Source organism: Brachionichthys hirsutus, chromosome 2, assembly GCF_040956055.1.
Source record: "Brachionichthys hirsutus isolate HB-005 chromosome 2, CSIRO-AGI_Bhir_v1, whole genome shotgun sequence".
Classification (NCBI taxonomy): Eukaryota; Metazoa; Chordata; class Actinopteri; order Lophiiformes; family Brachionichthyidae; genus Brachionichthys; species Brachionichthys hirsutus.
Window position 1 is genome coordinate 8,564,723 of NC_090898.1, and position 16,786 is coordinate 8,581,508.

General features: G+C 43.2%; 1 protein-coding gene across 1 annotated transcript in view; it reads left to right on the plus strand.

Moving 5' to 3' along the window:
• The first annotated feature begins 1,507 nt into the window (after positions 1-1,507).
• The window catches only part of arhgef25a (Rho guanine nucleotide exchange factor (GEF) 25a), a 30,949-nt gene continuing 15,670 nt past the window's right edge, over positions 1,508-16,786 (plus strand). Inside the window, exons 1-2 of the mRNA XM_068752607.1 lie at positions 1,508-1,603; positions 2,230-2,359. Of these exons, the coding sequence (XP_068608708.1) occupies positions 1,508-1,603; positions 2,230-2,359 (226 nt within the window). The remainder of the gene's footprint in view (positions 1,604-2,229; positions 2,360-16,786) is intronic.

Genomic DNA, 16,786 nt, shown 5'->3' on the forward strand with positions numbered 1-16,786 from the left:
GGCTTAAAAAAGTTTTTTTTTTTTTTTACAAGAGTCTAAGATGCCCGCTGCGTAAATCACCATTGAATGAGATTCAGAAATTCAACTTCCTCTTAGGATGAAATGCAACGACTTTGATGTTTCTATTTTTTTTTATTATGGAACGATGTGCCGTAAACTCATAATTGTTGGGTTTCTGACCAAATACCAGCAGAACGTTTGACATTCCCATCAGTCTCAACTGTGCTTGTTTGACTTAAACATAGTATCAGAGATGAAGGCATGTTGTTATTGTATTTTTGTTGGCTAATGCCTTTAAAAAAATTGTTTATTGTATTGGTTCTTGTACAGCAACTATAAATGCCTACTGTTTCTTTGAAATATGCAAAGTGCATATTCATAATAAGCTGCAAAAGCATGTTTGTTTGTTTTTTTGAAGACATATTCATACACAGAGATGAAAAATAGTCACAAATTAGCATCTTAATTTTCTTTATGGGGTGGCATTGACATTCATTCTGAAGAGCACCTGATCAGACACTCTTAAAACCTGACCTTTCACTTTGGCTTTAAAAAAATAATCTTCCAAGCATCCAAAAACTAAGGATACTTGGTCAGTTAATCAGCAGTTGCGCAGCTGAAGCAGTGTAAGGAGTGTGTGTGTGTGTGTGCCATCAGTGACGGTCTTTGAGACGGCTGCGCGTCGTGGGCTGTGTGCTCATACCTTATTTGGGGCTGCCCCGCCGCTCGAGTTCACACGATCCATGTGTCACTGCCTGAGACTTGGGCAAAGATGAATGGACTGTTTCAGATTCCCGAACAGTTCAAATAAAGAACATGAGCGAGAGCTATAGAATACATAGGGATTGAGAAGGGAAAATAATCCAGCTATAGTAAAGTCAAAGGGGGGGGCAGAGGAGAAAGAGTAATCCAAGGAGGAGAGGTTTGGATGAGGGGGATGGCTCCTACATAGCCAATGGAGAATAGGAAATGAGGATTTCAACGTGCTGCGTTTAGTCCTCAAGTCATGCCTCACCGGTCCTATATTTAGACAGAAGGACATGAGAGGATCAACCACACAGAGACATACGTCCACAAAAGCTTCCTTATTAAGGAGGACCGCTGACTCCAAACAGGAGGGCCCAAGTAGAACGTCGCATAGAGACGCCTCAAATCAGCACACCTGTGTCTCAATCCAGGTAGCCAACAGAGGGACAAAAAGGGAAGAGCGCCCATGCTATTGTCCGAGCTCATGTTTCCAGGTCCAAACAGAGACACCCCTCCCCTCTGGGATTAATTATTCATGTGCACGAGGTTTCCTGTGCGTCTGGGTAGAAGACGGGCCGTGGTGCCTCAGCTCCAAACGGTGGCACAGTGCAGACTGAGCGAGGAGCCGGAGGAGCAGAGAACGGACGGACAGGACACGGCGAAGACACGCGCAGGGAAAGACTGTGTCAGAGCCGGGGATCAAAGGCCACAACCGGCAACGGGAAATCCTTTCAGGGCAGTCGCTGGGCACTGGGGTAGGATGAATCAGGGGCGCACTGACCAGATGTTGGGGGCCATGGCTGACATGCTTACCTCTGTGGCCGTGCCCAATCAGCAGGGGGTGAGTTGTGGATCTGTTTGCGTTTTTAGGGGCTGTTTATATGAACGCATAACACCACACACTCAAATTGAAAGCCACAGACAGACAAATGGAGATGTTGTTTGTGGCCGAAGGGCACGATGACCAACTCATGACTTTGCTGCATACAAAGTTTGTTTTATGTCATTAACCTAAAATAGTCGAGTCAGACTAGCAGAATGGAGGGATCACTCAGATCAGCGCTTCATCTCGGATATGTCAGAAGAACAGGAAACAGATTAGTGGCGATTAGATCACAACTTATGCAGGTCAATTGGCTTGTAGCGCAACGGGGCAATTTTCTTTACTTTACAATTCCCCCCCCCCCCGCCTTTCATCTTTCTACTTTCTACTGGTAGCTTTGCTTGCTTCTATTAAAGTATACACTGGTTGCTGCTGTGCTTAAATGTACTTTCTCAAAAGTTCTTATCTAATAATTTGATTTGCATTTTGACTCAGTTTATAAAAGCGGGGAAAAAAATCTAAAAGCAATGTAGAGATTAGAAAAGAATCAGCCTATGCAATGATGGTTCACTCATCATGCCCAAGCTTTCCATCAGTTCCTTCTGGAGAGCACAGCTCTGCTGCTGACAAGTACATCTCTGTTTGTGTCGCTCTCGGAGGGGGAAGAGGTGGACCTCCCATCAAGCCAAGAGGACAAGGGGCCAACGCAGAGCCAGTGGGAGCCAGAGGGTGCGGCGTGGGAGCGTCGGGCCACCCTGGCCGAAAACCCAGAGTGGAGAGAACGAACAGGTAAGACCTGAAAGGGCTGCACTGAGCGTGACGGACCTTTCGTGACGCCATATCTACAATGGAAGTCCAAACACTGGCCCTCATCAAACCAGTCAGAACTTAAACACTCACCGAAACGCAAACCTCCTGACGCAGTTTTCACTCTTGTCTCAGATTTCACACCAGCTGCGCTTAAATCAGCCCCTCATTGCTCAAGTCTTTGAGAAACGCCTTGCTCCAGTCTTTGCTACTTGTTGACACGCATACAGAGATGATTTCTCACCTGCAGGCTGTAGTCCCATGTGGCAATATCTGGTAGTGGCCATTTTTTGCAGTAATAACTTCAGGAAAAGCACCAGATTGGAAATGAACTTTGGCTGTTTTCTCGTATTAGACTCCACCACGTGTATCAACTGCTAGCAGAAAAGACCTTTACTGTGATGTATCATACATAAGCATGTGTGTGAGAGAAGGATCTCGTGTGCACACTGTTTGTGTATACACATGCAACGCGTTCCAGATGGGTCTAGAAAACATGTTCGGCTACCTCCCTCCCTCCCTCCCTGACCCAACACGGTTTGGTTACACTTATTCTTATTTTGCTGTGAAAGGATTGCGTGCATGGATATTTTCCTTCAGTGGAATGAAACAAAAGCAGCTTTGTCGCTCGATCTGGGTTTAAGTTACAGAGAGAGCATGTGTATACATGGGGATCTGGCGGTACGCACTATGCAGCTTGACCGCTAGGCTATCTGACATGCACAACTGTTCATGGCATACATGAGAAATGGTGTGTGTGTGAGTCCAGAGGAAGCAGTCAGCGATGCTTATCAGGGAAAATAAATGCTTTATCCTGGCATGATGTGTAAAGGTGATGATCAAAAGGAACATTGCTCCCCCCCCAGACAAGTGTCTTTGCTCAACTGTTTTTGTGTAGCTCAATTTGATGTAAAACACAGGAAGGAACATCATTGAAACACAAGCTAGAAAAGGTCAGTCACACCAAAAAGGTGCAATAGTAGGCTGGAGCGCAAAGGAAAGAGGAGCATTTTAGTTTAGCTGCTTTTAACATGATGCAACCATGTTGAAATATTATGAGAAATTATTTTGTCTAATTGAAAAAAGCTATTTTAGCAACACCTGAAAATATTAGGAACTAAAAAAAAACCCAGCCTTTTCGGTGTAACTCTATATTTTAGAGAATATCAATTGTAGAAATATCATCTATTGATAGGTATTACACTATTAGCTCAATTAAAATATTCTGCTTGTAGCTTAAAGAGTTGCAACTATTTATGCTAAAAGCGTATTCTTTCCTATTTGTCATGCTTTAAATAGTTTTGAGAGGTTTCTTTTGGTGATGAATCTCATAACAGTTTCATTCAGCAGGAGACGTGATTGTGTCGTGGTATGACTTTCAGAGGCCGTCGTGTCGTTTCCATCTGTTGCTGTGTCAGTGGAGGAGATGGGAGATAAATAGATGCTTCACACAGCCATCGGCTAAATGTTGGAAACAAGACGCCTTATAGTGGCTTCCCAGGAATCAGAGGACAGTGTCAACCTCAATGAATTTAAACCCCGTTTCCCCCACCAGTTATTCCCATTTTTCCAATTCCAGCTTTCATCCTTTTTCAGACACACTCACTGATGCTTGTTTGACATCTTTTTCTTGGACCGTCTTCACTTTGTCTCCCTCGTTGTCTTCTCCAATCTCTACATATTTCTTCCTTTACTATTCTTCAAAGCGATGTCTCCGGCAGAGGTATTTTAAACCTGGCTTTTCCTCCAAGCATGCAGAGCTGCTGATCGTATTTCTCTCAAATCTGATCTGTGTTTTCTCTTCGTCTCTTTGCCCCCTCAGACTCCCAGTCATTTAGTTCATGCTCTCATTCTACACGCTCTCTTTCAAGGTAAATTTCATGCGGCCACATCAACAAGAAGCTGGACTGACCCTGTTAAAATTGTATTTGGCCCACCGAAGCACACATGGAGTCACTCCTCATGTGTGAACACACCATGCATGCTTTTATTTACATCTGAATGTAGTCATTTGCAACGGAAAACACATGTTAGTGTGGAGTTTTGTGTTTGTATGAAACACAATATCTGGTTAGAAAGACAGAAGTAAAGATGAAGGAGCATGAGATGAAGACTAGTAAAGCACCCGGAGAGCACAGACCTCCGTTAAGCATCTCTTTTTTTTTTAACCCACTTGTCTTCTTCTTTCAGGCCTCCTCTGAGTTTTCCCTCCATTGATTGTCTGATTAGATTCACCGGGGCTTCCACCTGCGGCTCATTATTCCCTGGAGCCACATAAACAGTCTTAAGTACTTAGGTACTCTGAAACAACTTGCAGCAACGCTCAACCAAACTGGACACTGATCTGCATCTTTATTAGCTTGTATTTTAGAACTTGTAGCATGATTCAGAACAGAATATCCCCCTTTAAAAAACAAAATAGTAGTATCTGCAATTATTCCTCACAGATAAAGAAGCAGTGCCACTCCCTTTGTGACTGAATTCCATTTCTTTAACTGTCTCTGTGCTCACATGTGGCTTTCTGAGCAAGATTCAACAAACATAAGAAGATGGATGGAACCTGTGGGAGAGACAGAAGAGCTGCTGTTGTACGGTTGTTGTGGTCTGTCAGAAAAAGTCAGGGGACGTGTAAAAGTAGGTGTGATCATGAACTGTTGCTGTTGCACACAGAGCAACACACCTTTTCTGTCTCCCTGTTGTATGCCGGTAGTGTTGTTTAGTCTAATTGGACAAAAACAGCCATTCTCCGCAGACGAGCAGGAGAGGAGAGAACAAGACATTCATTCTGTGACTTCTGCTTCGTGATGGGACCTCAGCCAAAACCAAAAGCCTCCCCCTCACACCTCCTTCTCCAGAAAGCTGTTTTTCCGTAATTGGCGCTCAGCTGAGAGATGGTGGAAGGAAGAGAGAGAGAGAGAGGAACTATGGGAGAAAAATCAAGAGAGGGGAAAAGGAAGACCAATTTAATCTAAGTGAACATATTTTGGCAAGATTTCAGCTGGCTGATGGGGTGAGGAGAGGCTATCAATAGGGGGGGGGGGGACTGGCAATGTACTGCAAATATCCGACAGAATGTCCTGCTGGTTCTAGCTACTATGCATATTTGAGTATTTCAGTGCATGCATATTATAAGAACTGCATTCTGTGTGACGTTTTTATGGGAGGGTTGCTACAATAAAACATCGGGAAGTTTCTCCATTTTTGAATCAACTGGTGCAGAACTCTGGCGCACTGGTTAGCGCTGTCGCCTCACAGTAAGAAGGTTTAGGGTTTGATTCCTTCCTGTGCAGAGTTTGTATGTTCCTCTCGTTTCTGCGTGGGATTTCTCCTGGTTCTACGCTTTTCTCCCAGCTTAGGTGGAATGTGTGAGTGTGAGCGCGTGTGTTGGTCTTTCTCGTGTCTCCGCGATGAGCTGGCGTCTTGTCCGGGGTGTACCCTGCCTCTTGCCCATAGCAAGCTGGGATAGGCTCCTGCAGACCCGCGATCAGTGTGACCGACCGTCTTCGGGTTGGCTCGGCTCAGGCCAAAACACACAACCCATCTGCTAATGCACTAACCCTCACACGAGCATTTGCATCCAGTCCAGTGTGAATGCACGGCCACAGATTTTATTCATCCTGCATCGTTTGACCATCCAGATCCTGTTCTTTAACACATGCAGAGGCACATGTGTCTCAGGGGAATCATCTTTGTGTATGTGTCTTGAGTGGGAGACGGAGTAGGAGGCACGGCGCGAGGGTGCAGATAAAAAGAGGAAGATAAATGGGTGTTGATACGCGCCTCACCTCACATCGACCGCTTTCCCCTCTGAGCCAGGGGAAGAATTTGTGTTTCATATTTCTGTTGACAGGGCCGTGCACGTCTCCTGAGCTAGTTTTAGTGTTTAGATACTCTGATGCTTAATTCCTCTCTGATAATACTAACAGGGATAAGTATTTACCTTACAGGCTAAAATCCTTGAAGGTCAGATTTGATGAGTCTGTGTATAATCATGTTGGTTCCTCAGTGAAATATTCATATCCTGAATATCTGCTCTCGTTAATGCATGAAGTATTGACCAATGAAAGCAGAATAAAACAAAATGATCCTACTTTGAATCGGCATTGACAACCTTCAATGCACCTATTAAACTTATGCAACAAATAAAAACGCCCCCTGCTGGAAGAACACAAGCTGGTATCCTCTTAAAAGGATTAACTTAATTTAAGAGCACATGAAAGGATTTCCTGAATTCCGTTCGTTCATTTTAAATGCATCAGTAGAGCATAGTTCTCGACTATCTTCTTTGAGTTTTATGTGTTTGTGTACATGCATTGTCTTCCCATTCCTGACATGGAATTTATTTTATTCTTTATAAAGCCTTCTGGATCCTAAACTTAGAGAGTTTTTGGCAGGCATATAGAAGTGGAGACAATCAGAAGCCCCTGATCAATATTCCCCTCCCAATCACATTCTTAAGTCAACCATTATTAACAAAAGAATGAGGAGATGACAGGAGGCTAAAAAAGATGAGCATCGTTATCTGTAACAGTGAGTGCGAGTATCGCGTGGTACAGGCCAGAACTCTTTCATGTCATGGCTGCTTTAGTTTGCCCTGTATGAAAGGGAAGGAAAATAAACAGTAAAGTCTAATGTAACTACCAACACCCTGTCACTGCAGTAATGTGGATGCTGGAGACAGGCTTGACAACCATTGAAGCACCTGACAACACACCTCAGGGATGAAGCGCTCCAAGATACACACAGATATTTGTTCAGCGCCAGCCGATACTCTAACTTCGCTGATTTTCGACGACGTACCCAAAGAGTAACCTGAAATGATCAGGTTTTCCAGCTTGTAATTTCCAGTGTGTTGAAGTCTCACTTGTGCAAATGGAATGTTGGTATGATGTGTGCTGCAAAAGTGAAATGAGCTCACATACTGAGTCACAGGCCCGGCAGCGTCAGGCCTGGGAATTGCTGCTTGTTAGTCAAGAGATTATTGCTTGGGGCTCAAAGCGTGGAGAATTTCACTCCAACTGTCCTGCGATGGTCTATTGCCCCATGAGTTGATGAGACGTGTCTGGAGCACACGCTGCATTTGATTGTGGATAAAACGGCTGTGAACGAGACGATCGACTCATCTATACGAGGATGGATGGAAAGGACATGCAGACAGTGATGATTTTATCTGTGCTATTATCAGTCCGTCGCTCAGCGGATCAATGCGTTTCATCATTCTCTCCAGGCTGTGGGGATACAAAGGTGAAAAAAAATAAAAAAAACTTCAGGCTAAAAATAAGAACTCCAGTTACCTTTTATTTAATCTCTCGGGAGTTTAGTCCATTTTACCAGAAAGTGGTTCGACTGAGCCAAGACGTGCTACAAGGAATTATTTGGCTCGATGACACACACACACACACACTAGACAAGAATGCCACTCTGCCATCATTGTGAAATCTGAGACTGCTCCATGGAAACACAAGGGGGCGGGGGGGGGGGCAGTCATGATGTTGGCCCCTTGATAATAAACGAGCACAGAAGTTAAAGCCGAAGCTGCCCCTGCCAGGAAACGGGTCTGTGATCCATAAAGTGAACACGCCGCTCTTTAAAGTGAAACACACTTACAGACCGCCGTGATGACACTGCTTGTGGAACACAGGACACCAACCCAGCATGGCCTCCCCTCTCTAAATAGCATCATGTATCACGACAGACCTGGGTGTTATTTCCAGGGTCAGCTCTCATCTGAGAGAGAGAGAGAGCAGACGGGTGAGAAAACAAACAGGAGGGGAAAAATAAATAGAAACAGCTGAGAAGAGAGAAAATTAGGGGAGTGAGAATGTTCTCCTGGAACAGCCAGCAACGAGAGCTGCAAACTCCACCCTTCTCACTCCTCCCCTATTCCTCTCTCTCCTTCTCCTTCTCTCTCTCTCCCCCCCCAAGCCATCTCCCAGTGAGTCATTTGACCAGGCAGTTCACAGAGGCAGAGCGCTGAGCACCAGAAAGAAAACAGAGCGAAAGCTGAGACGACAGGGATGAGAACACATTCACTATCACGATAAGCTCGCTGGGATGCTTTCCTGGACCGGAGGGGGGGAACAAAACCCAGGCGTGTGTGGATTTCTTTTTTTTGCTGCTGCTGCTGGTTTTGTGGACACTTTCCCTTCTTCCCAGTGTGGCTGTATGGGCTTTAATTCTGTCAGAGGAGGGGGGGATCATCTGACTGCTTCTTGGGGATATATACGTTGACAAGTGCCTCTACTTGTTGTAAGGGTGGAAGAGGGTGACTTGAGGGTAGCAGAAAGGGGCAGGGGTGGCTTGGGGCTGGGGCTGGGGTGGGGGGGGGGGTGAGTGCCGGGCCATGCCCACCTCTGCTCATGGTTCAACAGCATGAAAGGGGGCCGCCATCACCATCGCCATCACCGAGGCTGTGGCTGCCAACACTTGTTCCGCAAAGTCCTGGCCAAGTGTGGCTGCTGCTATGCCCGAGTCAGAGGTCAGTGACCCCCCCCCCCCCCCCCCACACACACACACACTGAGTTTGTCACCTTTGCCCTGAGGTTGATTGTGTACTTTCAAAAGTCCTTCGAGGGCTGTTGGCTTCATATTGTTTTTGATCGACACAAAACAATTATTTAATACGTCCACCTTCACCGAGTCCTCGTCTCCATGTCCTCTTAGATGTCTGCCTACCTCTCCCTTATCTTCCTTTCCATCCCCGTGAGCACAGTTTAATGGCTTAAGCATCAGAATCCTGGTTTTTCTCCGCCTGCAGCTAAAGCAACAGATGCGTGTCCCACACACATCAGAGCGGGAGAACAAAAAAACATAATTCCTGCAGATGGCTGCACATTGAGAAGTAGGACAGGGGGGGGGGGGCATGCGGCGCATATTCTGCCATTAGAATCCAGAAGCAAAAGAGTGTGTAAAAGTGTGTTTGGAAAGTGTCATCATTATGACGAGTGTGCGTCACCACGTGGATGGATGAACCCCACGGGGGGGGGCAAGCTGAGAGAGACAAACAAAACAGCAGTCATCGTCCCCCTTCTCCCTCTCTGTGCCCCCCTCAAGCTACCCTGCTTGGTGTAATGAAGTGCAGCAGCAATAGCAGTGGCACATTAGAATAGTGTGGTTGAGTAAGAGCGCAGTCAATACTCGGGTGTCGTAGCAACATCTCGCCGAGATCCTGAAAAGTCGCGTGTCATATCGTTGTTTCTGTTCCATCATTTTTGCTTTCCTCTCTGTCCGTGTTTCTGTGACTGTAGAGTCGAAACAACAAGTGTACATTATGAGCTTGTACTACAGTGCCAAGCTGGATGCCTGTTCCCTTATGCAAGCCCACATCAAAGGGAAAAACAGTGGACGTACCCACTGAGGCTCCATTCACGGGGGGGGGCGCTTGAAGTAGGCTTTCATATTCCTGACCAGCGCTGTTGGAGACATACCTCAGATTCCTCAAGTTTAATCTCTTATGTAATGGATATTCTCCTTTTCCATAGCCTGCAGCTCCCTTCTGCTCCTCTACCACGTTATCGTACCAAACACACACACACTTAGATCAAAATGTGTAAACATATGAGGAATTGGGAGAAATGAAACATTTCAGACTATTAAAAGAAGAGCATCATTCCAAAGACTGAACATTTCTGGAATTCTTGAAACAGGCTGTATCGGTAGGATCCTTTTGGTCCAAGACGGCGAGATGAGGTATTTGCGCCGTTAGAAGTGGAAAAGAAAACCTTTTGATCTCAGTTTGCAATAAGAGTAGGAGAAATATAAGCGCTCTACCCCCTCTGGGGATGCAACATTATGAAGCTGCCGTAGTGAATCACGATGACTTGACTATTCATTTGAAGTAGTGCTCTCTATTGAACCTTCTCACACAGCATGAAATGTGCATTTCTATGCTGCTACTGCTGGTTTGGTGCACCAAGAGGACTCGGTTCGATTGGGAGCAAACTGTTGCATTTATAATTAGTTGAAAGGTCTGCTTTCACACTGTGATTTCTTCGCGAAGCGAACTTTCGATGCAGCGTCACATGGCTGAAAGGGGCGCTCGTCGATTGGACAAAGTAGAAGGGGAAGTCCCTCCCTCTCCCATGTTTGTTTTGGCTTGGAGTCCGTCTGTGGCGGCTGCTGCTCATTGAAGGAGGGGAAGCTAGTCGTTTTTAACAGTTCAGAATGAAAAACTTGGAAAACGCTCGGGGTGTTTTATGCTTCAAGATCGCTGATTTTCTTATTTCACAAATAACAAAAGAACAAAAGATGAAAGTATTATGGTATTATATTTAGTCAATGAAATCTACACACAGCGGTACATATTTCACCACTTTTAGTTTTATTGGAAACTGAGTTTCGCCTGCAGAGCAACTTGGAGTGTGCGCTGTACTTCCTCTACCGGAGATGCACTGCGTATAGCGTTACTACGTCATGTCATGTCAGACGAAGGAGAAAGTGCTATTTAAAGTTAAAAACCAGCTGACACTGGTTATGTCATGGTATTTTATCTGGTATCTGTGAGTTTTTACTGCATCTTTCTGCGTCAGGAAATTGTCCAAAGAGAGCAAAAGCTAAACTGTGATATCCGGCTTTTGTTGTGCTATTCACAGAAAAAAATAAAATAACACTGAACAATGCATTTCTGAACGCGCCAGCTGAGGTCATCAGCACTTTTGGTGGCCTAGAGACAATATTCCTGCTAGAGTATGCAAAATAATCAAATATTGTATGTTGATGTTGGACAATAGACGATGTAGGAACTGTGACTGTTGTTGGTAAACTGATGCGGTCAGGGTCAAACAGAGTAATGAACTGGTGGCAGCAGTTTGGCATCGGCAGAAAAATAATTTCCTCCCTGCGGTCAGTCTCAGCTGCAGAGCCTGCAGCTACACTGTTCATTGATTATAAAGAGCCACTCCTCTGACGCAAAGCTAAATTATAGTGTACTGCATGATTCGTTTCCTACTTAGGCATAACAACACTAACTTGTTTGCTGCATGATGTCACACACTACTGTATGCCGTTATGTCACACCATGTGCATGCCCAGCTTATGCCCGCCTTCACATGCTCGCGCTGACAAGCATCTATGAAGAAAATAGTAAGTAAATGACGAAGGTAATGTTTCTGTCGATTAAGTGACTAAATGATAGTCACCCGTCATGTTTCGTAACCTTTATGCTGAAAAAAAGATAAACGAACAAATAGCTTTTTGTTGCTGTTTTGTACATGCGCATCCTGTCACATAAACACAAAAAAGAAGCATCCAAAGGCATGATAATGTGCAAAGGAGCACAGGGTGTTGTTGTCGTCTGGAGCATAGGGGAGGGCTGGGATCATTGATCGAGGGGGCTTCTGACACATGCTGTTGACAAACCATTTAAAAATAGACAGTGTGCTACTATTAGGTATTGTCCTCCGTCAATTGCTTGCATAGTACCAGAGGGTGGAAATACAACCCATGATTTTGCTGACTCACATCTGAGAGGAGGGCTGCATTTTGGGAAATGTCTTAAATGTGTAAGCGAAAGGTGTAAATGCTAAACAAGTATAAGATAGTATCTTTTTAAATGTTAAATCTCTTTCAAAAAGATGAAGAAGAAGACATTTTCCGTTCTATACTTCTTAGGAAGGAATTCATATAAGATGTGTACGGTGATGACATACGCATTGTTTTCCCGATACATAAATGGTAATATTAAACATGCTTTATGCTGTAGCGCACACAATCATTTCCACATATATTTTCTGCAGCACAGCCTCCCACACACATAGCGATACTCGGGATTCACCCAGTGGTAAATCTGATGCACATTTAAAACCGTCAGAGAGACATAAGCAATAAAAGTACGTGGTGAGATCATACTTACACAAAGCAGTCAGGTCATAAGGAAAGGAATATGTTTGGGATCTGTAGCTTCTTACAGATTTTCATTGAATTGACTCATCAGAATGAGTAAGGCAAATGCACAGTATTTCTATGTGGCCTAAAACATAGAACCTGAATGAAAATCTGGTAAAAAAAAAATCCATTTGAGCAGCTTAAATATCAAAATAAAGGCTAATAGAATTAGTTTGATTTGTCATACTGCTACAAAAAGAGTTTGAGAAACAATAATTAACCAGCTTTGCTGTTGAATGGAAAAGCATCACAACAATAAAGCATGTTGTTCAAAACAAACAATGTTTCATGCATTTTCTATGTATTTGACAATATGAACTATAATATATTATTGACATTCTCTTCTTTACGCTCCAGCAATTGGGGGTAAATGATGACGCACTGCTTTGTGCATGCGTTGTTCATATGTGTTCCCTTCTGTGTTGTGTGTTGTGTGTTGTGAATAATGTTAGCTCGTGCATGCAAAGAGTTAGGACAAAGATCCCCACCAGCAATGACACACACACACACCCACACACATACACACCCACACGCACACGCACACCTACACACACACACCCACACACACACACACACACTACACTGTTTTTCTATGTGTCCTTCATATAGAGACACACATGCAACCTTTTGAAGGTTCGGTAGTATTTTAATTAGATATCTCATAATAATGAATTTTGTGTATGTCCTATAAATGTAATTCTTTTTCAAAAATCTAGAAGAAAATCTGATCTTACTTTTTGTAATAATCTTGCAGACATTTCATTATGTCTTCGGTGGGGGCAATAATGTATTTTTAATTTTACATGATGCTATGATGACCACATTCATTTTTTTTTAAAAATCTCATTCTAACTTTGATTGAAAGATGAGTTAGTAATTAATTAATGTTACCAGTAACAATCTTTTTTGTGTATGTTGGTTTTTTTATATTGAAAATGGTCCATCCATGTTACCAAGACTCAAAGAAATCTCATCATCTGCTTGGGATGTTTTGACTGAACAACAGTCCAAAGAAAAAAGAGGGTTAATCAATGATGTGATTGTCTCATGTTTAGCCTCGACAAACAGCCTTTTTGCTGCAATTTCGAAGTGATTTAAGACAAAATGCTTGATCACTTGATCATGACGTTCATCATTGGTCATAGATTTCTGGTTATTGATCGGGGCACTTGAACAGTATTTTTTATTTAAATAAATAAAACACACACGCACAGGCACATACTTCACTAGCGTGTGACCCCCAAGGCCCGATGACTAAATCTGATAACGAGTCGAGTGTGCCTTTGACAGAAAGCAAAACCTCTGGCAAACATAAGGGAAAATTGCTGTGACAGAAACAGCAGGTCTTTTTTATGTTTAGTTTCTTTATCATCTGCTTATAAGGCAGACTTCAGGCATTATGGAAAAAGCAACAGGAATAGCTTAAATTGAAGGGATGCTGCTGGACTGCTGTGACCCAGCCTTGCATTTGGCTGCAGAGATATTTTTAAACTTTGCACCCCCCCACCCTCCACCTCATCCTCTCCACTGACCCTCCCACCCCCAGCCCCTGTCTCCTCTCTGCTGTGGCACTGATCTCATCCATATAGCTTCCCTTTTACATGTGTTGCACAAAATTGACAGGGAGAGAAGAGAGTAGCGACAGATGGGAGGTGGGAGAAAGGATAAAGAGACTTATAGAAAGCTGGTGCTCCCAGTTTTCCCACTGGAGAAGGGGGTAATCTGGATCTTACATGATTTGCCAGGTTGGAATCCTGGGGTACTCTCAGCTTGCTTCCTCCTCCTCCTCATTCTCTGCCAGATGGGCAGGCATACAGCCATTCAGAGGTCTTTTGCCCATTCCACTATTTTAACCATCTCTTTTTCTCACTTCATTCATGTCACGCTTGTTCATTAAAACGTTCCTGTTTTTGCTTCACTTAACTGCTCTGCCCCAACATATTTTCGGGGCACTTCTCTTCCTCACGCTGCCACTCTTTCCCTCCGTTTTCCTTTTCCTCAGTTTCCTGTTTGTAAATGAACAGAGGAGAAGAATGAGGGAACAAATTATGAAACACAGGAGTACATTCCATACCTTGTTTAGAAAGAATTCTCCTACAGCGCAGAGGGGGGAGGAAACACTTTCCATTGTGATTCTACCTCTACTTTTGCCCCATGTGGACATTTTTTGATTTCCTATTACATTTGTTCTCACCTTACCAAAACTTAGTAAATTGTCTTATTTTATTTTTATCATTCTTATCCAATAGTGGTAAAACCTTTCGTCTTTCTATCGGGGTCGTTGATGGTTTAGTGCAGCAGAAGTGGGCTTGAGCTTTGATTACAGATCAGATGAACAGAACATGGTGGTTCTGCACCTCCTCTATCTGAGAATTATTTGATCAACTTTACAGCTCAAACAGTGGTTGTAATGGTGAAGTCGTCATATGTTCAAGGTAGCCTTGCACCATGGACAGCTTTGGAGTGATACTGCCTTCGTGTAGCTCGGAGCATTGTACCGCTTTTTTCCTGGAAAATCCAGTGGAGAGCAAATGATAAGAGAAAACATTCCCATTCCCTGAAGTCCTGCGTAAACTCATTTATTCTCCTCTTCTATGTCAGCAGGTCCCTGTTGAACATTCTCATTACTCCTGGTTGATTTAATCGATTTGGGATGTACTAAATAGTTAATGTGTTTGACATTTATATGCTTTTATTTTCGTGACCTCGATGTTTTCGGCCGTTCCTGCTCTTTTCATAGCACCGTGCTGCCTCTCATGAGGTAGCGTCCTACAATGGTGTTCAGCGCTGCTCTGATTGGTCCCGATTGCTAAATGTTCAAGCTTTGAATATGTTTGTATTGCATCAGAAAACAAATACACAATATAGTTTTCAGAGATGGCAGTATTCTCTAAAGTCTAAGTATGGATCTGGATTTTTATTTATTTTTCATTTTGTGACTAAACAGTTTTGATATTTGTCAGATTTGTATTTCTTGAATTATTACTTTTCTGATTTTGATGTGCCATATTTTCTTTTTCAATAAATTTGTCTTTTTTAAAAGAAAGAAAAAGAGATGGCAGTATTAATACTTTATAGGTTTGCCTACCGTCGGTACTTACACTCTGCTCTGCTAGTATGGACCAATAATTTACAGGCAGACCTTCACACAACGCAGGTGGGTTTTTGAGTATTTATAAGGCAGCCTCTTGATAGCCTGGTGGAGAACTCTTGCCTGCCCCAAATGCAGGATTTGATCGGAGAGAAGACAAAAGCTGATGTGCAGATAGTTCCTTGAATTTGAAAGTAGCTGTTCAAAGGCCTCTTTTCTACACAGAATTATTTCCCAAATGACCACAAGGCATGAAAACATTCAGCGGTGCATTATTGTGCAAATGTCGACATGAGAGTGAAGTTAATTACATTTATGTGTGTATGTGTGTGTGTGTGTGTGTATGTATGCTAAATTCATGTTTTTTCCTGATCTTTTGTGTCCTTTACTGTCTCTCATTCTGGTTTTAGTTTCTATGGTGATTAGACTGTATGGAGGAGTCAGACTGGGGGGTGGGGGTGGAAGAGCAGTGAAAAGGAATGAAAGTATGTGTCTGAAAGGCCAATCAAGTTTCAGTGACAGTAACTGTACCCGCAGATCTTTACATCAGAGCAGCAGGAAGAGATTCTGTTTTATTTCTGTTTTTCCACACCATTTAAACTTCTCCCCAAACGGAGAACCATTTTGTCAGAATGTGCAAAATGCTGATTTTCTTCGTGAAAGCATCTGCTGTTTGGAATCATGCATCAAAGAATTCTGACTGACAATTCACATCTGATACAATAACCTCGACAACTTACAGTTAAAAAAACAACAACCTTCTATTTATATAGCATGAAAAACCAGCGAGAGGGCAGAGCTGAAAGCGTTCTCATATATGATGATTAAAATAAGTCTTGTCAAATATTCTTCTATTGCCCCTTGAATGGATCTTTAAAAAGACAAATCTGGTTGGGCTTCACAATTACACCTAATTGAAAACCTGTGTTGTTTATTTGGTTTATGGGCATTTGCCAGGCAGGTCTTTCTAATGAAAGGCACATCAAGGTGCATAATGGATCAGCTATTTTTAGAGCTTGCTTTATCCAAAGGCATGATGTTTTGTTCTCTGCTGGCCTCTTCTTAATCGCAGCATGTCAGATAAAGTAGTCTTTTGTGCCTCAAACTAAAGTAACTCTAACTGTTCAACCATTATTACAAAGTCAACAACAACTCAAAGGTCAAAAATACATCATAATGTGTGAAATTCTTGTGAACAGACGTTCGTTTAGAATGTCTAATGAGACCTCGACCTCGTATCGTTGCCTCGTACAAGCAAACCTGACGGAAGAGCGTGATCGTTTGAGCCTTAGGGACCCAGCTGCCGTTTTTTTGATGCACTGGAACCTTAATACCCTGAATTTTAATCTGTGTGTGTGTGTGTTCAGGTCCCAACATTAAAAAAAATTAGAGCGAGATGGTGCAGGAAATTTGTAAATCTCTCTTAGAATGGCTCG